Here is a 26,128-nt window from a genome sequence, read left to right on the forward strand (position 1 = left end):
AATAGCTTACAAGGCTAAGTGTAATCAATAGAAATCTTGAAAGCTGTTACAAATTTCTTGCTCTTATTTGTTTTCATTATTCATTTTGAATGTGAATCTTTATTTGTTTTACACCGCGTGCGAGATACTTTTTTAAGTAAGTCCTAGTAAATACAAACGTCTCAGTCTCTCATGTCGCTTTTGCTGGTGTGAACAGATTTGCTTTCATTCTACGTGGGAGCCGATCCGGTGAGTTGTTGACCTCGTTTTCTAAATGGCGACACGTGTGTATTTTGATGCACAAGCTTCACAAAATAAAAGAAAAAAAATTCTAAAACCTTTTTTAATTCCAATTTCAACACTACAATGGCGGTGAATGGTAGGAAGGACCGTTTGATGACTAGAAACAGAATGTTTTGCCTTACCAATGAATCACCTGTCCCACCATGCATTATGCATTTTGGTTGGTCATCTATTAACAAGGTTTGATAATTATTTACATTTTAGTTTTTATTCTTTCATTTTTTACTAGAATATAGATGAAAATGAGTGAGAATGAGATATTGACTTTTGTCGTAAGTACTACAGTGACCTCTAGGGTTTGTGGAGAGATATTGACTTTCGTTGTCCTAATTTAATGAAGTGTGTGTCATATATCATGTGTCACAAATTTTTCTTTGAAATTAAAATTCAGACAGAGGGTTGATAATAATATAGTTTGATAAATTCATTAGACTGTAACCATACAGGCCCAAATGGTTTGCACTTTTTGATTGATTTGCATGAATTTCTATCTCCCACATTAATCCTAAAGTTGGAATATGAATCTTATAATCATATCATCTTGATGACTTTGACAAATGGTTGCTGGCCGTGATGTTAACCTCATATATTTTATTATCCGATTCAGATACATATATTTTATTGGCCTGTCATTGGTGGGTTCTTGTCCCGGTGGGGCTTCAATACGTTTCCTTATCCGTCGCCTAGTCTAGTCACCCACCCACGCTCTACCTTGGCGACGTGGCGGTATCAGGATTGGTCCTTTAGGCGCACGAGCCTTATTACAACACCACCATTACCATATGCTAGTCACGTGGCAGTATTTGGAATTTCTCATTTCCAAATTCCAACACTCCTTCTTCCTTGCGTTCGAAGTTTTCATCTTTGAGCATGCATGTTGATTTTAAACGTCTCATTCGAAGAGATTTAAAATTATAATCTTCATGTATTAAAATAAACAACTCATAATTTGTCTAGATTCAAATTGTAGAACTTTTTTATCAGATGGCCAAATATCTCTTTGTATTGGTTGTATCAGATAGGACATGATTTTCTAAAAGTTATAAGTGCTTCAACTAATTAAAATCTTGACTTAGAATTTTATTTTCGTTTGAGAGTATTTTTCTCATTATTTTAACCTAATATATATTTTTATTACTCTTCTCAACACATGATACATGTTCATATACATAATTATGGTTTCATAAATACAAAGAAAAAAATTAATCATAATTATGCATATGGATACGTGTCAAATATTAAGAAGAATGATGAGAATACATTTTTTATCCTCAACAGTTGCAAGTTATAGCACAAAATACACTCTTGCATGCATTTGTTTAAGCTCCATTGTTTTTTCAATGGAATTACATTTTTTTATTATTAATATCCAGCTATTTTCTTTTACTGGTTGAGAAAAGGCAATAAGCAATGACCATGGTTAGTTACTTCTAAGCCACACCCAATAATACTCACGTCTTTAATTTTTCTCAAATAACTAAAACACATGGAAATGAGAATCTAAACTTGCGTTGCATTTGAAAGCGAAGGAGATGACCATCTGTATTATTATTAATTATTAATTGAATTTTCTTTTTTCTCGGACAAAACAACAAATAACAAGTTGATTGAACCATTCCTGGCTAGTGAAACACTTGGTATTTACCAAAGAAACAGTTGGTAGGCCCACAACTGTTTCTGTCTTTTCTCTTTGATGATGAAGACATGGATCATCTTCTTAATTTTTTTTTTCCGAAAAAAATATAAAAAAAAAATTATAATACAAAGCCTCAGCGTGTGCCTTCAAAGTTCACCACCGTCCACCATTAGCGCTTCTTCTCCAAAAACCCAAAATCCTAAACCCAAGAATTCAACAGTGATGTCGACCCCTCTCAATCCAGACGCCTTTGTTCTTGCAAGCCTAATGGAATTTCACTTCAAGGAACTGGATCTGATCCCAGAACAGTTTCTCCAGAAGAAAGAAGAAATGGTTCCCATACTGGAAAACTGCTTGTCACACTCTTGCCTTGAAGAGGGTCTTGCAGAACAAATTGCTGTCGATAAAAGCAATTCAGCCCATCGGATTAAACCCGGTCCGGTCGACTCTGCTTTCATCAAGGACTGCGTGGCGCAAGTTCTGGTGGCCAGCAACAAACGCTTCATCAAAATTATGCATTGCTCCCTTGTCCAAGCTGGCAAGGAGAAAGAAGCTCAAGAGTACCTCGAAAAGGTGAGCCCTGCATCCGGGTCAAGCACTTTGAGTCCATCAAGATGTGGAATTATCTTACTCTGCCATTCCAGGTGCTCAAGGTAATGGAGGATATGGGATTAGGCACAAATCCTTCGAGTTTCTTCATGCCTACAGCACCGCCTGAGGTTTTTCCCACTCCGGCACCGGGCTGGAGGCCTGGCCAGGCTATGGCCGACGGTAACGTTCCGTGAGCTTGCTTTAGAGGCCTAATTGACAGCTTGGTAAATAAATTTGGAGTTTTACTTTTACAGCAAGCCTCTTTCTGTTTTTTTTTTTTTTTTTGGTAAATATTTTTTTCTGTAAGAAATTTGTTGATTTGGGTGTGCTTGGGTAATGATAAGAATGTTGTATGTGTACATACACATGCTTAGTCAATAATTACGTTTATGTATATGTTTTAGCATCGAGTAACAGAGCATGACAGAGATAAAACAGAGCATTGAGTAAACTGTGTTTGGAGTACTAGTTGGTGTCCAGTACCCGGTCTTTGTAATTCTCTATGTATAGTAAAGAGAATAAACGTAGTTAAGATTAATTGTATGAAATTCTTATGCTGTGATCTGATCTATTTTATTGTTGAAAGATGAATACCTATGTTTCAATCTTGTTTCAGGATGAGGCCGGCATTGTGCCTGAGACCGAGGACAGCCCTTCAACAGCCGTGGAGCCTAACCCTGTTGGATTAGTTCTTCACGTTGGCGAGGTTACAGACCGGTCTATGATGGATGCTGCAGCTGAACACAAGCAGAAGAAGGGGGTGATGGTGATGGAAGTGGAGGTCTCTGACACAGACTAAGCATCACCCAGTTATCCTGTTGTCTTTCTTTTTACTTTGAAGACTAGAATCATCCTGGTTTTGCTCTTATGGTATTAGAATGCTTCGATATACACTTGCAGTATGTATTAGGCGCTTGGTTATGAGCCATGACTTTACGCAATCCTTTTGAATATGTACTTGCTGCTCGGGATATGCATCCGTGTTTATGTATTGACAATTTTTATTTTATTTTTTATGAACATGTTTGGACATCCTTTTAACATTGGTTGATATAAATTTCAGAAAATCAAGATTCACTGTGTTACTATGACTATAACATTAGATCAATTACTTGGCTTTTTTGGCTTATTTATAATTGCAATTCCATAATTTCTCAACAACAACAAAATTAATATTTATGTTACTTTTAATTAGGGGTGGGCACAATTTCTGGTCAACTCGAGCGAACCATCCAATCCAATCATAACTGGGTTAGATTGGCTTAAAAATGAGTGGGTCTTGGGTTCAAAAAATCATATACTGATTTGTACAGGTTGAAATCAAAACTTAAAAATATGCTTAATTTTGAATTAACCCGACCAAACTGCTCAACCTGATCACAAAAGGTTAACTCAACTAAAATGACGCAACCCAATCCATGTCCACCCCTACTTTTAATAACATTCCACTGTTTCTTTTTAAATAGGAGCATATATTTTATTGTTCAGTTAGCCTTAAAATGTCTTTATTAGCAGCACAATATAACCCATCATTGGGTACACAACGATTTATGAAATTAGAGCGAATAGATTAAAGAATTAAACTTCTATTTATTGGTTATACGTAGTTTATCTATGTAAATCTTATCTCCGAGAGTAAATTTGTAAATGATTTTTGGTGTCTAAATTAATTTAATGATCTTACAAATAGTATCAACTAAATTCTTGTTATTTGATTATATATTGAATTTCATTTGAGCTTCATAAAACAATTCTTGTTATTTGACTAAACTTTAGACCCAATTGCTGACGAGGTTCTAGTCAACTTACGCAGTGATGGAGATGGGATGATGATGTAAAGTCAGTCAAGCAAATTAGTGGAACTTCTAGATGTAATTTGACTTGTGAGAGTTGTAACAATACTTTTTATCCTTTCCTTGTTTTCTTCCTCTCTCCTCTTCTCTCCCCAAATTTGTTTGGATTTTGAGTCTTCTTGCCAAGATCTATATGAATCTTGTCTTTTGTTTGTTTATTTGTGTGTGTTCTCTTGTAGGTCCTTGGCGACTTTTGTTGTTCTTGGATGTGTCTTGCTATCGCTGGAATGGCTGCATTGTGGTGTTGTCAACCAAGCTTTTTTCTTTGATTTTCGTTGTGTTTTTGAAATAAGTATTGCAATTCACTGTAGACGCCATGGATTTGTTGCAGCTTTTGGTCCACTCACATGAAGTTTGCTCCAGTTCAGTGTTTGAAGTTAGAAAAGTGATTGTTGCTGGTTTGTGTGCGATAGGGTTTTGCATGTGCAAAATAAGAGGTTTTGCTTGTTCAAAATAAGAGGTTTAGACATGTTGGTGTTACAAGTCTCTTTGGTTTGTTGAAGAGGATGTTGTGTGGTGTTTTTATTTAGTATTCGACTTTTCGATGCGGATTTGCGTTACTGCCGTTGCGAGATGGATTTGTACGTCTGAGTACAAGTGCTTTTGTCTGCCCAATTGGAGGTTTTAGGCTTTTCTGGCATGCGTAATTCTCTCCAAATCAAATCAATTTATTTTTGTGTTTGGTCACTGGAGATGTTATACTCATATTTGGCATTACAGCTACTTTGTACTTTTTGTGTGTAATCAATAAAATTATTATCGCTTTTAACAAAATTAAAAATTAAAAGATTTGGCGCCGTGAGTAGAATATGAGGTAAATATCTTTCATTTTTCTTTTACTTCGAGTTTCAGTGTATGTGTCCAAATTTCAGATAGAAAACGAACTCAATGTTGGAATTTAATGATTTGAAAGTGATCGGGCAAAATCACTAATCGCCAATACCAAGAAACCCCCTTTTGTACCTTTTGTTTTATTTATTTTAAACTAAAATGTTTTTGTGTGAATTACTTGCTCTGCTTTTTCTGCAAGTTTAGAATTCCATACGGAATTTCTGTATTTATGATTTTAGGAATTTATTAAATTTGCTGCTGGCCTGAATCTGAATGGATGCAGGAGAAAATCTTACGTGAGATGGATGATTATGCAGACAATCGTTCTCCTGATTATAGTTTTGTTCGGTTGTTATAGTTACTATGGGTTGATTTCGATGAAGTTTTAACCCAATCCTTTGCTTGGCTGGCAGTTATGGAGAAATCATTTCCGAAGGAGAAGCTAAAGTCAAGTCCGTCTTGTGATTTTCTATTTATAAATGCAATCCAGCTTGTGAATTAGGGATATGATCATCTATGATAATTTTATATAATATAGTTTAATTAGTAATATTAATTATGGTAATATTAATTCTGGTTTGACAACTGGCCAAAAAGGAATTTGGGGGCGATACGTGTAGGGATTCGACGCAAAGAAGGCCCTCCCATCGTAAATGCCTTACATACAACAAATCTATCCCTTTAGAGCACTTTCAGCGCTACACTCCAGCCCCAGCAGATGTGGGCTCTACAAGTCTGCGCAGACTCAAAGGCAAAAATATCCTGAGCTGTTGTATGAGAGCGATAACGTCATCAATGTAAAAACATTAACAAAATAAAAAAAAAAATTCCAAAAAATTCAGAAACATTTTTTTATTCATACCTAGCAATTTTATTATTATTAAACTCATACATATAAATAAAATTAATTCTATATAAATAGTGATTGCTCTTGAGTTGTCTTTTGCAAGGACTCACACTATTTATGTGAATATTGCATGCTCTTGCTTGAGCCTTTTGCCATGACACTACAGGGGAAAATGCTTTTACCAGTTGTCGAAGACTTTTTCAAGGAAAAAAGTTAGTTCAATATTTTCCTAGTTTTTCAGTGGTTTCTTCGTCCTCTTCTTTTGAAGGGACTAAGGAAATCTGTAGTCGGATTGGATTGCATAAATCCATTTTGAGTGCGAACTAATTATCATCAGTGGTGACAGATTCGATGCAAAGAAGGCCCTCCCTCGTACGTGCCAACAAATCCAACCCTTTACCAGTTGTCGAAGACTTTTCAGTAGCTTTTTCTTCCTTTTCTTTTGAGCCAAAAATAAGCAGCCAATCCAATTTGAGTGGACTGGTAGTACACTCCAATTAGGAATGTTTAAAGATGATAAACTATAGAAGTGTTACAGCTCCTCCATCATCCATGTGAGAGAGGCACTTAGCTTGTACTCTCTCTCTTTTTTGGCAAATCAACCATGGTCATGGTGCTGAATTATTTTTAAATATTAAGTGACGAATAAAAAAAGAAGAAGAATAGAAATCCAATATTTAAAGGCTATATGTCAACAACCAAATACATGCAAGGAAAAAAAAAAGCTATTACAAAAGCTTGTCTTTAATTTGACCCCATCAAATATCCAGTTCCAAGCGAATGGGTTCCCACCACAGTGGTGGTGAATTCCTCCTCTCTCATGGCTGTGATGGTAGGACCGTTTGACAACTGAAGTGGTACAAGAAGAATCTTTTTGCCTTTTATCAACACCACCATGCATTTTATTTTATTGACAGCTAATCGATCGGCATTATTTTACTTATAAAATGAATTTGAAACAACGCTTAGCTCCTTTCCTTTGTGAAGAAAAGGACACTCATCACATCATTAAAAAATAACGTTTATTCAATTTGATTTGTCGCCAACCATACAAAATAAATAGCTAATCCTATATTTTATGTTTTTTTTTTGTCTGATAGTGAGTGTTTTGTTTTATTATATTTATTTATTATACAGAACATGGTGGAGAAAGCAAGCATGAATATAAGAGCATCATCACTTACTTTTGTTTGCCAAAGAAGAAAAGGAAAAAAAAAAAAAGCGATAGTATAATCACTGGTGGACCTAAGATTTTTTAGCAAATGTGTAATTTTGAAAAGCTAAAACCTCTTTGTGGATTAAACATCTAAGGCTTTTTATCTAAATTGACTTTAGATCCCTTCATGCATACATATCATACATGAAAAATTGTTTTATGTAAAATATTGACTAAATATGAAAAATGGTTTTTCGGAACAATCATTTTCTCAATATAATTTTTGGTGACTTTTATCCTTACACATCAAATAAGAAAACTTGATTTATGGGATTTTAGTATGAAGTATATATTGACTTAATTAGCCATCATTTTTAGCCTAAATCGTATTTTGCACTAAAACCAATTTTTTATATTTTGATTTGGTGGGAATTTGATTTTCTAGTATCTTGATTTGAATCCAAATATTTACATTGTAAACTTAAGTAAGTGAAGTAATATAAAATTAAATAAAAGTAAAATGAAAAAGATATTGGCAATTTAAAACACCTACAATGATTTTTCTGGCGAATAAAAATACAGCTGCATCTCCTTACGCCTTAATAAGTTCGCCACTGAGTATAATAATGTGCCAACTTGGAAAAAATGTGAGATTTTCCACGGACGAAATGCTTAAAGAAGACGACAACATTTGTAGAGAATCTAGAGATTGCATATGGTGGTTGGTAGTATGCTTGCTTGCTTTGCTTGTTTTTTTGTTTGTTTCTTCAGTTTTTATTGCCTAATAATAATAATAATAGCTGAAATTCTTGTTTATGAAGAGTACATATAAAAAATAATTAACTACTCTCAGCATAATTAATTATAGAAATAAAAAGCCCAATTGTTTTTGGGGAGACTATGGAAAAAGGAGGTTGCGGCCAAAGTGGGAATCATGTCCCACGAAACCATCTTGTCTCTACCATTTATATATCAACTATTAACTTTTTCTTTTTCTGTTTATCTTTTTCCTAGTTCGTTGGTTTCAACTTTCAACTTCGTTTTCGTTCGGCTCTCTCTCATCTCATTGGTTCAGGTACGGATTCCATAGGGATCCATCCATGGCCCTATGCTGAACCTGATCAACAGCCAACCATAATTTAGTCGGTTCATGTACTTGGATTTCATTGGATATATTATTGCAAGTTCCATCCATTCTTTTGCCTGTACAACTCATACCATTTAAATTGTTGAATTTTCCCGTGAAAAAAATTTGTTGAATTTCATTAATCGGTATGTCCATGATGTGAATTGAGAATAATCATATCTGTTGATGCACAAAAATGATAAAGTACTTTTGAAATTGAGCTTTTTGAATAATTGATTTTGGGTGGGTGACTTTCGTGTTTCCACTTTCGGTTCGGCTTGTTCTAAAACTGATCAAACAAAACTGTCATGTCAATTGCTATCTACTCGAGGTCTTGAGAGAAGGTGGGCGGAACATAATTTGTTTGTGCAGTCATCCAAGTTGAGGAAACTTGTACAAGTGCAGCAGTCGTAACACACACTAATAAAAGTTAGGTATGGAATTGTTATTTATTTTACATCAACTAATTACTGGTGATTAGAGGGTTCCAAAACCAATTCCAGGGATTTGAAAGATGTTCCACTAGAAATATTTTTGTTATTATATTTCCGGCAGTCATCCCTCGGTCTATTAGTGAACTATATTTCTAGGAATTGTGAAGGATGTTCCACTAGAAATATTATTGGGATTTTGCATCGACTCATATTCTTGTCGGCCCTAGGTCTATTACTGAACGATGCTAACCAAATCAAATGGTCGGTAACATAACCACTCCTTGACTTTGCATGAAAAAGAGACGGGCCCACCCAGTGGGACCCACCTTGCTCTATATAAAGCAAACAAACAAGTTCCATCTTCTTCACCCGAACCACATCTCTCTCTCTCTCTCTCTCTCTACATCTGATTCAGAGCTAGCTAGCTATAGCAGCAATGGCCATGGCTCTTCTTCTCAGCCCTTTTTCTTCCAATTTACTTCTCCACCACCTAAGAGAAGTCCGTCTGCCAACGATCCTACCGGCAAAGGTCGAAGAAAGCAGTAACATTGGAGGGGCTGGACACAGACCAGCCTCAGCTGCTATCGTGGCTCCAAACGCTGCTTTCAGCTTCAGGGGCCCACAGACGAAGGTGTACGCTGCGGCCTACTGCGGCGGCGGAGGTACTAGTTTGTGCCCGGAGGAGGTTCTTCTGACTGCTCTCCCGGTCAATGGACCCACCCGACAAGACGCTATGGCTGCAATTATGGCTTTCCGGTTGAACATGACCTTACGCCATAGCAGCAGCCGCCGGCAAGTGGTGGATTTCTGTTTTCTGGTGCCGGCTGAGGGTGGTGACCAGAATTTTGTGGACCCCGCACCAAACGGGGGACCCAATTATATCCCGGATCTCAACGTCTCGCCGCCGGATGCGACGGCGCCGGCGACGGAATTCGTCGGAGAAATAAAGAGCCAGAACATCTCCCGGTTCATTGATTACGTGGTGTGGTACCTGGGCGAGTACGGGAGTGATGATGAGGTGGCGGTGTACAAGAAGATTCTGAACAGCAAAAGTGAAGCCGAAATCGGAAACCTTGATTCGATTCGTGTCTGGAATATTCTCACACTGAGAACCGAAATTCAGAAGGCGCTCGTCGCGAAAGGCCTCGTTGAGGCCCCAATCGGATCCGATGATGTTCAATTCCCGGCGCTGCAACAGCTGTTTCCCATTCCACAACAAGGCTGGACGGCCGCACTTAACCATGCTCATAGTCATTGTCAAGTCATTGCTGCTGCCGCCGGCACCGGTGCCAATTTTAACGGCAACGACGAAACTATGGTATTATTTAGTAATTAGTAGATGGGTAACTTCAACTTGATTGCATTGAATATCTGTTTTCTCTGTTTTCAGTCGGATGGTCGCAATTATGGTGTTGGTTATGAGAAGCAGAGCAACGTGGCAAAGCGGAAGGCGGTGGCTGTTGGTGGTGTGGACGAGGACGACCCATGTTGTCCCTATGATCTGCCGATGAAGAAGCCCAGCCACGGCGTCGGCGGGGTTCTTTGGATCGATGAGGCTAAAGCCCAGGCTCGGGACAAGGCGCCTATTGATGAAGCAGAGGAGGAGGGCGTGTCCTCTGATTGACTCATCAGACTGAATCAATCCTCCGAAAAGGCGCCTTTTGATTGTGTCATTTTTATAGGTTTTATAGTGGAAGGCTTTTTGTGTGTGAAACTTGTGTGTTTGTTTTGTTGCTTTGCTTTTGCTGGGTTTGTTTGTAGAAAGGTTTGTGTAGAAGGGAGTGAGGGTTTGTTTCCATCCATATGTATTGTAATTTGTAATTGAGCTTGGATATTGTGTGTGGCCACTTTATTGAATCAAGTAATTTAATGAAAATGTATAATTATTATGCTCTTGGTCACAAATTAATTGAGAATCCTTAGGTCACAAATTTTTCTTTCAAACTGAAACTTGGATAGGTGGTTGATGTAGTTTGGTAAATTTATCATACTGAATCCATACAAGACCAAATGCCCCTGAACTTTTTATTTTTATTTTTATTTTTTAAAACAATGTTTAGCTCAAATAATCAATTACTTTAATGTCCGTTCTTAGTTATAAGTCCATATTATCGGGTTGTTGTTGAATTTGCTTACGTACATTTTGCCACTCTAAAGTTGTACTAGATTTATGAATCTTATCATCATCATCACCATATCATGATGACTTTGACAAATGGCTGTTAGCATGGATGCTGACCTGAATTTGATTATCCGATGTGCAGATACATTAAAGCTGTCGTGTGTTGGGAAGAATAAGACGGTTGTGTCCAGTTTCAATCGGCAAATTTTATATTACAATGGGTGGCCTCCCGCACTTTATTCAATCAAATTAATGCTTATGGTATTTGTTTCATGATTGATTTTGGTGTGAACGGGGGCCTGCGCGGGACCCGCACCATTTTAGCGGTTGCGCGCGTTTGATAAATCATCCATCAAAGTTGGATGGAGCACACGTGCCCGTATGGATGCAGCCAAGGCTTGGCGGTCGCGAGCTCGCATGACCCCTTGCAATTTCCAATTAAATATTTAACATTAAAGAATTGAATATTAATATTTAATTTAGGCACACGTTCAATAAAAAATATTTATTCTTCTTCTGAAATTCTATTTATACTTGGGAAGTGTCCCCTTTTCCATTTTCAAACCACTCGCATAAAACTGCCACAGTAGAGTACAAATGTTTAATCATTTGTTTGGGGCAGTTTCTGACCATTCAAGTTGTAGAATTTTTGATCCGATGCCCAACATCTCTGTCTCTGTGTATTGATTGTATTGGATAAAACTGCCACATAGCGACAGTGTTTGCCTGAAGAGCTCATAATATGTTTGGGGAAGTTTCTGACCATTCAAATTGGAGAAATTTTGATCCAATGCCCAACATCTCTGTTTCTGTTGACCAAAAAAAAATAATCTCTGTCTCTGTGTATTGGTTGTATCGGGTAAGGGACATGATTTTCTAAAAGTCATGACATGAAAGTGCTTCGACTAAAATTCTGACCTGGAATTCCTTTTTTGTTTTCTTTCTGGAATTCCTTTTGGTGGTGCTATATCAAATGCCATTCTACTTAAATATATATAAAAAAGGGAGGGAGAGAGCAGAGGTGGGCGCAGACGTGTACAGTGACCAAGGTTGATCCTTCAAATATTATAATAATATGACTCTTTCTACAAATACACCACCGCCAACGCCTTCCTTCTCCAAAACCCCAAACTCCAAACCCAACAAAAATTCAACAATGATGTCGACCTCTCCGAATCCAGACGCCTCTGTTTTTGCAGGCATAATGGAACTTCACTTCAAAAACCTCCATCTGATCCCGGAACAGCTTCTCCTCAACAAAGAAGAAATGCTTCCCATACTGCAAAAGTGCTTCTCACTCACTTTCCTGAAAGAGGGCCTTGCAGAACAAATTGCCGTCCATAAAAGCGATTCAGCCCATCGGATTAACCCCAGTCCGCTGGACTCTGCTCTTCTCAAGGACTGCGTGGCGCAGGTTCTGGTGGCCAGCAACAAACGCTTCATCAAAATTGTGCATTGCTACCTGCTTGAAGCTGGCAAGGAGAAACAAGCTGAAGAGTACCTGCAAAAGGTGAGCCCTGCATCTCGGGTCCAACACTTGGACTCCATCAAGATGTGGAATTACCTTACTCTGCCATTCCAGGTGTTCAAGGTAATGGAAGATATGGGGTTAGGCGCAAATCCTTCCACTTTCTTCATGCCTCCAGCACCACCTGAGGTTTTTCCCACTCCGGCACCGGGCTGGAGGCCTGGCCAGGCTATGGCTGACGGTAACGTTCCGTGACCTTGCTTTAGAGGCCTAATTGACAGCTTGGTACATAAATTTGGAGTTTTACTTTTAAAGCAAACCTTTTTCTTTTTCTTTTTTCCTTTTTTGGGTAAATATTTTTTCTGTAAGAAATTTGTTGATTTGGGTTTACTTGGGTAATGATAAGAATGTTGTATGTGTACATTACATGCTTAGTCAATAATTACGTTTATGTATGTGTTTTAGCATCGAGTAACAGAGCATGACATAGATATCACAGAGCATTGAGTAAACTGTGGCCAAAAGCACGATTTCTATCTTTGGAGAGTTATGATGTGGAGTGCCCGCTCTTTGTAATTCTCTATATATAGTAAAGAGACTATTTACTTTGTAAAATAGAGGTAGAATGAAATTCTTACGTTTGTGGTCTATTTTGTTGTTGAAAAATGAATACCAATGTTTCAATCTTGCTTCAGGATGAGGCTGGCATTGTTCCTGAGACCGAGGACAGCACTTCAACAGCCGTGGAGCCTAACCCTGTTGGACTAGTTCTTCACGTTGGTGAGGTTACGGACGGTCTATTATAGATACTGCAGCTGAACAGACTTAGCATCACCCAGTTATCCTGTTTTCTTTCTTTTTTACTTTGGAGACTACAATCATCCTGGTTTTCCCCTTGCGGAATAAGAATGATTCGATATATACTTGCAGTATGTATTAGGAGCTTGGTTATGAGCCATGACTTCAGCCAATCCTTTTGCATATGTACTTGCTGCTCGGGATATGCATCCTTGTTTATGTTTGGACATCTTTTTAATATTGGTTGATCCTGTTATGAATGCTGCTATGATATAAACTGACCACCCGCCACTTGCACAATTGCACTCTGTTTGGTACCTAAGAATGCATTAAAATTTCAGTGAGAACCAAGATTCACTATAGATTCTAGGAAGCATGATAAGCCCCAAACTACTGCATGTACCTTAAATATAGTCATCGGCTGCTTGATTCATGAAGTCCTTGGGTGTTATTGAATTCTGCATTCGAATATGGATGTATAATTCACACATCTGTATTATAATGATAACATGATACATGTTTAATTCTGTTTTCTCAACATGATATATATATATATATATATATATATTGCCCAGTAAGATTGTTTCCATTATCTCCTGAATTGAAATTGTCCTTACAAACTGGTTCTAAGCACAAATGTTACTGTCACGTGTTACTATGACATTACATCCAATTCTTTAGGAATCTAGTGCTGATAATCTTTCCATGCTATAGTTGCTTTGTCTGTATGACATGATGTATATGCAAATCACTAATATGTATCTATCTGTGAAAACAGATTAAGCTACAAGGTAACAATTTCCTTCCCTGATGGAATTTCTTACAACACCAAGGATATTTCCTTGGTTAGAAAGGCAGCAACCAGATTCATCCTCTTAATACAACTTGCAAGATTCCCTATATTTGACTGCGCATATCTCAACCATGCATTGCTATTAACTGAAACCTTCCTTTAGCATATTCCCCTGCTCGTTTTTAAACCCTGAAAAAACCCCTTCCTATAGCATATTGAGTCTATTTCAGAGATGGGATGAAGTTGAAAGGTGCAGAAATGCCATGGTATTGGTTTATCTGGTATAAAACCAGATTAAAGATACTGATTGGTATGAATCTTGCAGCTTAATCTGTACATACTAAATACAAAAAATGTTCTATCATTTGCCTCCGTTACTTTTGGAAAGTAGAATATCTACCACTCCAAAAGCCAAATGCATGCCCCACCCACACCCAAATCCTCCTTATGTAGTTTAGTACAGACACTTCTGTTTACGTCTCAAACCCAAACACTCACGAACACAAGTACTTGCTTGTGGCCCCATATTTTATTACCCAAAAAAGATAGAAACGCTCTAAAGACAATTTGGGAAAACCCTTTTCCTGTCAGATCACAAGGCAGTGACAGAAGCCAATGTTAGCCAATACTAGGGAATATATATAGAGCCTATTTGGAAAGGGGGACATAACACATATTCTGTAATGAAAAAGAAAAGGTTCTTTGCCTCTCTGATATCATACAGCTCTTCATCGAATAAAGAAAAATTCATGCCCAAACATAAGAAATCCAGACCCTACATCCATAATCATTGCTTACTATATTCATAAATGTAAGAATATCCATCATAAGATTAATCTTTTGAAAGTAATACAACTTTTTCCATCTAGATTGAGTGATTGCAGAACTTACACATTAATTGAATCTGCATTACTGTGAACAGTTATGAAGAACCCCTGAGCCTCTCAGAAGATATCTGCAAACCAAAAAAGTTCAAGCTATACACAGAAGCAAGAGGGTTACAGCAAGTGAAAGTCAACAGAATTGTCGGATTTAAAACTCACGAATTTCATGTCAAAATTTTCACCTCATTGTGGCAGGGTTCAAAATCCCAGACAATTATCATCAGCCATAGGAGCACTAAGATCTTGCTTTGTGCTGGCTGTCTACAACTCCCAGAACGTGAAGCTGGTGTCGAAAACCAACAGCAGCCAACCACATCCATAATTCCATATGGAGCAACATTTGCGGACGGTGCGGCGTTTGAATGATTTTCGAAAAATAAGATTTCTTACGGATAATATATAAAGGGGCATTTCCGTGATTTTTCGAAAGTACAATGGCCAAAATTGAAATTTCAAAATCTTCACTAAACCGAAATCAGCTTCCTTCAGTTTCGACTTTTATAAAAAGTCATTCTACGTGGGAGCCGATCCGGTGAGTTGTTGACCCCGTTTGCTTAATGGTGAAGAAATCAATGGATGGCGTGTGTGCGTGTTTTGATGCACAAGCTACATTAAATAAAAGAGAAAAAATTCTAAAATTCTAAACCATCTATACGCTGTATTCTCATTGGTGGCGTCACACTTTATTGAAGAAATTAAAGCTTTTAACCCCATCAAAGGAGGGCCAAAACGCATAGCAGGCCCAACAAGGCCCATGATCGTAGCCCAAAATCTCCTAACATGTGAAGAAGAAATGAAAGCTCACTTCAAAGTCCAATCCGGTCAACGCAGGGCCACATATGTGGAAATTGGTCAACACAACAATGGCGATTTGATCACTAGAAAAAGAATGTTTGCCTTATCAATCACCTGTCCCACCATGCATTCTGGTTGGTATCTGTTAACAACTAATTAGCATTATCTTACTTATTGTAAATAAATAAATGAAATGAAGCTACTCATATGAAGAAAAAGACACTCAGAATTCTGAGTAATACAAAGATAATCGTTTTGTTTTAACAGCAGTAAATTTACCACTAAATAGAAAATATAAGAGCATCACTTTTGTTTTTTTGATTTTAAAAATCACCCAAATTGGATATATGTTTGAAGCTTCATAAAATAATCATTCTTTATACATATATTGAAATGGCGTTTAACGCGTAATAGATAGACATTTGCAATGATCTTGTCCTCGTGTGCTTAAATTTATATTCATGGAAAATCTAACACCATACGTCTCTACAAACTAGGTTTATTTATTTATTTTAAACATAATTCTATTTTACGGTGAATACTAAGGTTTTAGTTCAAGTACTATTTTGTGGCTTTATTTATAACATTTGTTTTTTTTTTTCTAGCTTTTTAATATACTTTTTTTATTCGGTTGTCACCACTCTTAATTGGTGGTGAGCATTACCACCATATTAATGGTCGTTAGATGAGTTAAATTTTTTAGAGTTGTATAACAAGTAATTAAATACACTCATCCAACGGCAATTAGAGTGATAGTAATACTCACCATGGCCTAGTCAAATTAAGTTTGGCCATCCATTGAGGGACACTTTTAGGATTCCTATCAATTTTGATTTAAATATTCAAATTGTCTATTTTTCAAATTTACATTCATAGATTATCCTTATAAAAAATCATGCACATTGAAAATCATTAAGGCATCTAATTGTAATCGACAAAATATACGAACGCAGTGCTTCAAGAAAAGACTATAATAATTAACAGTAATCTAATTGAGTGGTCAAATAGTTTCATATTCAAGTGATTTTTTGAAGAGATGATCTTTGAGGGAAGCATGCATTAAGATTATGATGTGTTAGGGGTACCATATAATTAATGAGTTCCAATATGGAGGTTCATATATGTTTGATGAAGCCTGCATTAAGATTAAGCCACAAGAAGTTAAGTTGTTGTATGCATGGAATTAACTATTCTCAGCATAATTAATGATATTTGAAGACAAATATTTTTCATAAAAAATGCCACAAGAAGTACTTATGGATGAAATTATGTCCCACAAATCTATCTCTTCTGTTGTCCATTTATCAAACTAACATTTTCTTTTCTGTTTATCTTTTTCCGAAGCTCGTTGGTTTGAACTTTGTTTTGGTTGTTTTCGGCTCTCAACCCTCTCATCTCATTGGTGCGTTCTTGCTTGTTTTCGGCTCTCAATCATGTCCTAGCCATCCTTTTTCCTGTACTTGGATTTCATTGGATGTAAGATTAAAAAAAAAATGTTTAGCATGCATGACGATAATATGATATATTATTACAATTCGAATATCATTTGAACCTCAAGCGGATTTCACCTATTGTGTGTTATCCGGGTTCGATACATTCGAACTATTGGATCACTTCCAATTTAATATATGTTAATCTAGGCACTCATAAGATCGTGTAGGATTTCACATATCGTGAATCGGAGTCTCGGATATTCCGATTAAATGATTCGAAGTTTAATTAAACGATAACCGTTCGATTGAGCGATCGTGATTAATCCGACCATCCGATTCGGACCAAACCTTTAGGATAGGGCTATTAAACGGTGTGGAACCTATAGGAACTCTTGGATTGATAATTGGAGGTGAATGCAATATGGAAATTTATCGTTTATCGAGTCTCGGGTCTTTTCATACCATTCTAACCATCCGGAATGTGTAAGTGGGCATAGGAATGGTCTTAAACCAAGTGCATGCACTTTTAGAAGCCGGGGGTTAGGGTTTTGGATTAAATAATCTTTTTTGAGCAATTTTATTAATTAAATATTTTTAATGGTTTAAATAGGTACTCGGGCACCATCTGACCCGCAGGAGGGACCCTCAAAGGGTCAAGCTACCTCGGACTCTCAGTGAGTGGGCTTTGTTTTATAACTGATTTTATGCAATTAAAATTTCATTATTTATTATTTGATATGGAATAAGTATTAATGACTATAGCTTTCCAAGCATAAGTATTTAAATTCAAATATTTTTATTTATATAATTTCTGTTATATTTAAAATGAGGGTGGCTTGGAAAGTAGGAAGAATAATGGCAACATGATTTAAGAATGGATGATAAACAGTTTTATAATTTATCAGTAAATGTTTTTATTTAAAACCCACCATAGGTACCCAAGTTGCCTTTGGATATATGTTGCCTTCGGATATATGTTCCCTTGGTTATGATGTTGCCTTTGGAAAATATTGTTGCCATCGGTTATGTCAGCATGTTTGACAGTGCCCCATGAGTTTTAGGGATATCCGGACCGTGCAGAGCGAGAAATGCGAATCAGGTGAATTAAATGTCCCCTGAATCCTGCAAGGATTGCGGATCGGGTTGACTTTATGAATCGAGGCCTGCGAGGATGTGTCACACTACGTGACATAAGGAATTGACGAAAATAAGGGAATTAAATATAAGTTCATGGAATTGACGGTTATATGTATATAATGGGTACACTTAGGTGGGAAAATATTTATTTCTTTAAAATGTTTTCTAAAAGTCCCAATGTTTTGAATAAATGCTCGATTAATAATATATATATATATATGTAAATATGCATGTTTTAGGAATTCTTGTACGATAACATAAGAAGAATATAATTGAATTTTCTAAATGGTTTTAACATTGGGGTTAGTATGTTCATATTCTATTTTCTAAAACTTTATTTTTATCCACTAACATTTTCAAATGTTTTTTGAGCACCACCAGCATTCATCGTCACCCTTCCTTATCTTCCGACTATGTAGGATTTCTTTTCTATTTATCTGTTTTATTGTAAATTCGAATTGCTTCGATATTGCCTAGAAATTCTATATGGCCTCTGCCATTTAGTTATGGTTGGATTTTCTAAATGAAATTTAAGGCATACTGAACGATTGAGATATATATATATATATATATATAAATGCTTTGTTGACATGTGGAAATTTTAGGAAACGAGCAATTTTAGAGACTGGATTTTCAGAAGTCAAACCTAAAATAAATTTGGTTTTAGTTAGAAGGGCAATTGGTCATTTGTGTCCGCACCCACCAAGTGTCGGACACGCACATGGTTTTATTCCAAAGTGGAATTTGGGTCGAGTCTTGTCATATATTATATAAAATATATAGAATTTGTAATAAACAACTTATAATTTAAGTTATAATTCCCTCTAAAACAAATTAGACATGACTAAATTATAAATATTTAGCTCTAAATGTGTAATTATTGAATTCTTATGTGTTTTATACACTTATATTCTACTTCACCCCTCCTAATTTTACAATTCTAGCTCTGCATATCTATGATAATTTAACATGAATCTATTTTTCGCTTGAGTGGAATCCCATCCCATTCATCGTTGCATGCTTTGACAAATGGCCAAATTGGATTGGGGGGTGAAACGTTAGAGGTTTAGCTGCAAATCATGCCCTCCAGGATCCAATCCAATCCAAGTGTATCTTCTTCTTCTCCACTACATGCCCTCTACAAAAATTGTGGTAAAAGTTGTTTTTTCCCTTTTTCAGTTTTCACACAAAATTTTCGAATGCTGGTAAATGTGATATATTTATTCTTTTAAGTTATAGTATAAACTTTGAAATTAAAATCTCAAAACTATGTATCACATGACGGCTAAGTTACAATACAATCAATATAGCGCACATGATGACCGACAATTTGTTTGAAGCTTTTGAACAAACCCCATTGAAAATGATCAATTAAGTAATTAACTTAATGCTAATTAGTCATTGGAAACTTAAGTAAGTAGCTTCTGTCTTTTTATTCATTTAGTTGAACTTGACCCCTTGAAATATACGGTTTGGTGGATAAGGGCAATATGAGAGATGATGTGTCCATGTGTGGTCCCAGGTCGGTGCAAATTTTTCTTTGCAGCTAGCTGCATATAAACTACTCTTTTCCATAATCCTCTGTCAAATTATTTCTAACCCAGTTTTAAAATGAGGTTTAAGTTTTCTAACCCAATATTGTATGTTAGTTTAGAGTTTGGGGTGTCTAACTACATTCCAAGACCCAACGTGATCTCTGTCTGCTTAGACCCATGACTAGGTAAATCCCAAATGAATTTAGAACTTATAGCTAATAGATTTTGCATATCATACTTTGTGTTTGAAAAATAATTAAAATGTCATTGAACTCGAACATAATGCATTATTACCAACTTTATAATATTAATACGCATTGAGTGATGTTCCTCAACGCCTTGGCTTCAGTTTTTCCTCTTTTTCTTTCTTCTTGTTGCTCAGTTGTAGTAGGTTCTATTTGTATAATTTTCTTTCTTGAAGACTTATTGGCTTTGAAATGCCATGCATCGATTGATTAGCCTACTCTTAACTTGTTGGTTTCGTTAACATTACAGCTTTGGAATCTTTCTTTAGTCATATCCTTCCTGCATGATGCTACATTAATTTTATTTTATTTTATTTTTATTTTGTGGTGAATCACTGAATACAAACAAATTACAATACTAGGATTTTGGTTCAAGGACTGGGCTCACCTGAATTTTCAATTTTCCTGTTTAACAACTACAAATTTAGATAGGGGGTTGATATAGTTTGATAAATTCATCAGACTGAATCCATAAAAGACCAAATGGCCCCTTTAAAGTGCTCATTATCTCCCTAAAATTATGCCCATAAAAATCACATGTTACAATCCTCAAATAATACTAAATATTATTTAAATGGAAAGTGGGACTCTTCCCAAACTAGGAAGAAAAAAGAAGGCGTTTGCGGGTGTATACACGTGGACGGCAGTGATGGAGATGGGATGATGATGTAATCATGCAGTCAGTCAAGCAATTTGTGGAACTTCTAGATGTAATTTGACTTGTGAGAGTTGTAACAATACTTTTTCTCCTTTCCTTGTTTTCTTCCTCTCTCCTCCTCTCCCCAGAATTGTTTGGATTTTGGGTCTTCTTGCCAAGATCTATATGGATCTTGTCTTTTGTTTGTTTATTTGTGTGTTTTCTCTTGTAGGTCTTTGGTGACCTTTGTTGTTCTTGGATGTGTCTTGCTATCGCTGGAATGGCTGCAGTGTGGTGTTGTCGACCAAGCTTTTTTCTTTGATTTTCGTTGTGTTTTTGAAATAAGTACTGCAATTCACTGTAGACGCCATGATTTTGTTGCCACTTTTGGTCCACTCACATAGATTTTGCTCCAGTTCAGTGTACAAGTATTTTTAATTTTCTTTTAAATGGGACACATGACAAATTTTGAACGGGAGTATCATATGTTGATGTGGTAGTCATTACTCTATAATCTCTCCTAGTGAGCATGTGCCAATTGGTTTTATTTATTTATTTATAAATTTTATTTTTAGAATTAAGAAAAGATAAAATGGGTAGTTATGTTCCTCAAAAGTAACACCTATTATTTTATTTTTATTTTATTTTATTTTAATATAAAAATATGAATTTATCATATTATTCATGTGAATAGTGGCATTTCTTGCTTCTAAATTTAGCTCTTATGGGTGGAGATGCTCTAAGAGGTTTGGCTGCAAATCATGCCCTCCAGGATCCAATCCAATCCAACGGTATCTTCTTCTTCTCCACTACATGCCCTCTACAAAAATTGTGGTAAAGTTTTTTTTTTTTTTTTTTTTTTCCCAATACCTCATTTTCAGTTTTCACACAAAATTTTCGAATGCTGGTAAATGTGATATATTTATTCTTTTAAGTTACATGTCCTCTACAAAAATGGGGCACACAAAAAATTTCAGATATTGGAATTAAGTGATGTATTTATTTTTTTAAGTTACAGTATCAACTTTGAAATTAAAATCTCAAAACTATGTATCATATGACGGCTAAATTACAATACAATCAGTATAGCGCACATGATGACCGACAATTTGTTTGACGCTTTTGAACAAACCCCACTGAAAATGATCAATTAAGTAATTAACTTAATGCTAATTAGTCATTGGAAACTTAAGTAATTAGCTTTCGTCTTTTTATTCATTTAGTTGAACTTGACCCCTTCAAATATACGGTTTGGTGGATAAGGCCAATATGAGAGATGATGTGTCCGTGTGTGGTCCCATGTCGATGCAAATTTTTCTTTGCAGCTAGCTGCATATAAACTACTCTTTTCCATCATCTTCTGTCAAATTATTTCTAACCCAGTTTTAAAATGAGGTTTAAGTTTTCTAACCCAATATTGTATGTTAGTTTAGAGTTTGGGGTGTCTAACTACATTCCAAGACCCAACGTGATCTCTGTCTGTGTCTCTTTCTGCTTAGACCCATGCCATGACTAGGTAAATCCCAAATGAATTTAGAACTTATAGCTAATAGATTTTGTATATCATACTTTGTGTTTGAAAAATAATTAAAATGTCATTGAACTCGAACATTATGCATTATTACCAACTTTATAATATTAAAATCCCAGTTGCTCAAACATTGCGACGTAGCCAAAAAACAAGAACCCCATATAGATTCAGACAAAACCCAAAATTTGCATTATGAATTTAATATTACAGCTTTGGAATCTTTCTCTAGTCAAAATTTTCAAGTCTCGCGCTCTTATTTTCTGTGTATATTTTATTATCCGATCAGGCTTGGTTGTTTGTTAGCAAGAACAAGACGGTTGAACGGGAAAATCTGATATTATAATTGGTGGCCTTCCACACTTTATTGAATCAAGTTTAATCAATTAATTTAATATTTGTACCCAATGCATGTCATGTTTATTTTATATATTAATTCATCTTTTATATATACACAACACAAATGAAATACTCATTTTAATCCAACCACTCAACCTGATCACAAAAAGTTAACTCGATTAAAACGACGCAACCCAATCACTGGGTTGGTGCACAACTATTTATGAAATTATAGCAAATAGATTAATGAATTAAACTTCTATTTATTGGTTGTACGTAGTTTATCTTATCTCTGGAGCGTAAATAAATGTAAATGATTTTTGGTGACTAAATTAATTTAATGATCTTACAAATAGTATCAACTAAATTCTTGTTATTTGATTATATATTGAATTTCATTTGACCTTCATCAAACAATTCTTGTTATTTGACTCAACTTTAGACCCAATTGCTGACGAGGTTCTAGTCAAATTAAGTTTGGTCAGCCGTGAGTCTTGGATTTGATGAGCCATTTTAACACTCTTGGTCAGCCGACATATATACTACATTATTTTTATTTTTATGATTTAATTTATTGTTTGAATATGTAACCTCTTTTTTTTTTTTCCTTTTTCTTTTTAATCAAGGGCAATAGTGTTTTATTGATGTATAGGTTGAAACAAGTATAAAAACTTAAGGGATTAGATGAATTCCTCTACATCTAATGGGCATTTGGTCGTCGGTCTATTTACGAAGTCTTACCTAGAAAGAACCTGTTAGAACGCTGACCATCTCCTTAAGATTATGCCAGTAAAACCCACATGCCTCAAATAACACTAAATATTATTTAGACAACGAGTAATAATGGAAAGTGGGGCTCTTCCCGAACTTAGAAAGGAAAAAAAAAGGGGATGTGCGATGTATACACATGGACGACAGTGACGGAGATCAGATGATGTATTCATGCAGTCAGTGAAGCAACCTTCTAGATGAAGGAGGCCCTTCTAGATGAAGAGGGCAAAATAGAAATAAATAAACAGAGGTACCATTGACTTTTATAGCTTGGAGGAGGCTTTATGTTCTGTTGGAATGTCCAAAATTTAAACAAAATGAGAGGCCTTATATCATAAAATTATAAAAGAAAAACAGAAAAAGGGCAAAATTATCCAATACCGCCTGAATTTGTCCTTAAACAGCAGCACCAGCCACCACCAATTCTGTTTTCTAGAAAACGGAGTCGCTGCCGGCGAAGGTGGAGCACCCAATTACATCCCAGATCTCAATGTCTCGCCGCCTGATGAGACGGCGCCGGCGAAGGAGTTCGTCGGAGTAATCAAGAGCCAGAACATCTCCCGGCTGACTGATTATGTGGTTCGGTACCTGGGCGAGCACGGGAGTGAGGAGGAGTTGGCGGAGTACAGGAAGATTCTGAGTACCAAAAGTGAAGCCGAAATCGGAAACCTGGATTCTATTCGGATCTGGAATATTCTCACCCTGGAAGCCGAAATTCAGAACGCGCTCATAGCGAAAGGCCTCGTGGAGACCCCAATGCGCTTCGACGACCTTGAGTTCCCGCCGCCGCAGGAGCTGCTTCCAATTCCTGAAAAAGGCAGGAAGGGCGCCAAGAAGGCCCGGTACTGTGGGGTTTTTGGTATGGATGAGGCGAAATCACCAAATTCCTGAAGCAGGGGACTCTGACTCTTGAGACTGTTCGCCAATACCGAGATCTCCTTTTTGTACTTTTATGTTTTATTTATTTTAAACTAGAATGTTTTTGTGTGAATAACTTGCTCTGCTTTTGCTGCAAGTTTGGAATTCCATGTGGAATTTCTGTATTTATGATTTTAGGAATTTCATAAATTTGCTGCTGGCCTGAATCTGAATGAATGCAGGAGAAAATCTTAGGTGAGATGGATGATTACGTATACAATCGTTCTCCTGATTATAGCTTTGTTTGGTTGTTAGAGTTGCTTTGGGTTGATTTGGATGAAGTTTTAACCCAATCCTTTGCTTGGCTGGCAATTATCATCGCTGTTAGATTAGAGCTGTTGGCAGTAAAAAAAAGTGAGAAACGGTTGCGTCCAATATGAATGGGAAATTTTCCTACTATTATTATTATTATTATTATTATCGGTGGTGCAAACAAAGTTTAAGCCGCCTTAATTATAAATTTATAATATAATAGTAAAACACTAATAGAACCCGGTTCAACCTCAACTCAAAACACAATACAATTCAACGTTTGACTAATACGGACCAACCTCCTAAAATTGGCTTAGATTACAAAAAGACTAAAACACCCTTGAGATCCTATCAAACGCATGTCCAAAAATATCTATCAATGTTTGTCCTATACGCAATCTGCATTGAGTGATGCCTAGTCTCTCTCCTCCATCTCAATGTCTCCTAAATTAACCAACCACGGTGCTTAATTCTTTAAGATTCAAGCCCCAACAAATTAATTTATTCTGTAGACAATTTTAGGTATATATACAAGGTAATAAGACTAAAAAAAATCACACATAAAATTGGGTCACATTATAATGGAATATACATAGTAATAAGATCAGCAAAGTCCTAGTTAGCCACTTAATAAGTATTGTTGATGAATATTATGGAGAAATCCTTTCCGAAGGAGAAACTAAAGCCAAGTCTGTCTTGTGATTTTCTATTTATAAATGCAATAGATATTGTGAATTAGGGATATGATGTGATGATATCTATGATAATTTTATACACTATATTTTAATTAGTAATATTAATTATGGTATTTCAAACGATGAAAACAAGAAATAATTATCATCAGTGGTGGTCTACGTTTGACAAATGGCCAAAAAGGGATTTGTTTTGGAGGGGTTTTGAGCCAAAAAGAGCAAAAATAAGCAGGCAGTCCAATTTGAGTGGACTGGCATGGTAGTATACTCATTAATTAGGAATGTTTAAAGATGATAAACTAAAGTTGTGAAAAAACATTTGGACTTTATAGCAAAGTTGTACTCTCTCTTTTTTGGCAAATCAACCATGGTGATGATGCTCAATTACACTGGTGGTGGATTGAAGATATCATTACCATGGACGAAAGCTTAAAGAAGACGACAACATCTAGAGATTGCATACGGAAGTTGGTACTTGGTAGTAATGCTTTGCTTTCATGAATTCATTAAACTATATTCTCATGACCTGATGAAAGCTAAACTTTTGTCTACCATTCATATATCAACTCTAGCTTTTTTTTTCTTTTTTTTTTCTGTTTTTCTTTTTCCTAGTTCGTTGGTTTCAACTTTGCTTTGGTCGTTTTCGTTCGGCTCTCTCTCATCTCATTGGTTCAGGTAAGGATTTCATGCGTATCCATCCATGGCCTTATGCTGAACCAAATCAACAGACCCGCGACATGGCACTCTTAGGATCGTTGGTTTGGTGACAGCTGTTGGTCCATCTCATCCGAGAACGCCTTGCCAATTGACAATCATGTCATGTCTTGGTCGTTCTTGACCCTACAAAAAAAAAAAACACACGTCTTAGTCGTTCATCCTTTTCATGTATACTTGGATTTCATTGGATATATTATTACAAGTTCCGTCCATTCTTTGCCTGTATACCTCGACCCAATACCAAACCTCAAGTAGAATTTGACGTGGCAATTTTGTTCTATCGCTTTAGAACAAGCTCAATCTGCAGT

At 36.2% G+C, this 26,128-nt stretch overlaps 2 protein-coding genes, 1 long non-coding RNA gene and 1 pseudogene across 5 annotated transcripts; 3 read left to right on the top strand and 1 right to left on the bottom strand.

The window, feature by feature from the left end:
- Nucleotides 1–2,027: 2,027 nt before the first annotated feature.
- LOC148917340 (uncharacterized) lies at nt 2,028–3,606 on the top strand (annotated as a pseudogene). Its single transcript, XR_016126635.1, has 2 exons — nt 2,028–2,689; nt 3,126–3,606. The product of XR_016126635.1 is annotated as an uncharacterized LOC148917340 (transcript).
- Nucleotides 3,607–9,119: 5,513 nt separating this feature from the next.
- Nucleotides 9,120–10,645, top strand: LOC103332041 (uncharacterized). The gene is made up of 2 exons (XM_008234731.3): nt 9,120–10,074; nt 10,147–10,645. The coding sequence occupies exons 1-2, from the start codon at nt 9,193–9,195 to the stop codon at nt 10,378–10,380; spliced, it is 1,116 nt and encodes a 371-aa protein (XP_008232953.2). The 5' UTR covers nt 9,120–9,192; the 3' UTR covers nt 10,381–10,645.
- A 1,267-nt stretch (nt 10,646–11,912) lies between these two features.
- On the bottom strand, nt 11,913–15,425 carry LOC107881191 (uncharacterized). Of its 2 annotated transcripts, none has more exons than XR_016127502.1 (4): nt 15,004–15,425; nt 14,829–14,914; nt 13,548–13,602; nt 11,913–13,462 (listed from the first exon to the last, which is right to left on the bottom strand). It is a non-coding gene; the product is annotated as an uncharacterized LOC107881191 (long non-coding RNA). The 2 variants fall into 2 exon arrangements; XR_001677844.2 differs by having other exon boundaries at nt 14,829–14,892; nt 15,004–15,417.
- LOC107881190 (uncharacterized) lies at nt 11,954–13,373 on the top strand. Its single transcript, XM_016794431.2, has 2 exons — nt 11,954–12,587; nt 13,042–13,373. Exons 1-2 carry the CDS (start codon nt 11,954–11,956, stop codon nt 13,044–13,046), a joined length of 639 nt encoding a protein of 212 aa, XP_016649917.1. The 3' UTR covers nt 13,047–13,373.
- Nucleotides 15,426–26,128: the final 10,703 nt, after the last annotated feature.

The sequence above is a fragment of the Prunus mume genome, linkage group LG5, assembly GCF_029339155.1.
Source record: "Prunus mume cultivar Tortuosa linkage group LG5, ASM2933915v1, whole genome shotgun sequence".
Lineage (NCBI taxonomy): Eukaryota > Viridiplantae > Streptophyta > Magnoliopsida > Rosales > Rosaceae > Prunus > Prunus mume.

Excerpts from the sequence above, each read along its gene's own strand:
- LOC103332041 (XM_008234731.3), top strand. The coding sequence starts at position 9,193 with ATGGCCATGGCTCTTCTTCTCAGCCCTTTTTCTTCCAATTTACTTCTC. Across the intron at positions 10,075-10,146 it reads ACGGCAACGACGAAACTATG|TCGGATGGTCGCAATTATGG; the intron begins GTATTATTTAGT and ends CTCTGTTTTCAG.
- LOC107881190 (XM_016794431.2), top strand. The coding sequence starts at position 11,954 with ATGACTCTTTCTACAAATACACCACCGCCAACGCCTTCCTTCTCCAAA.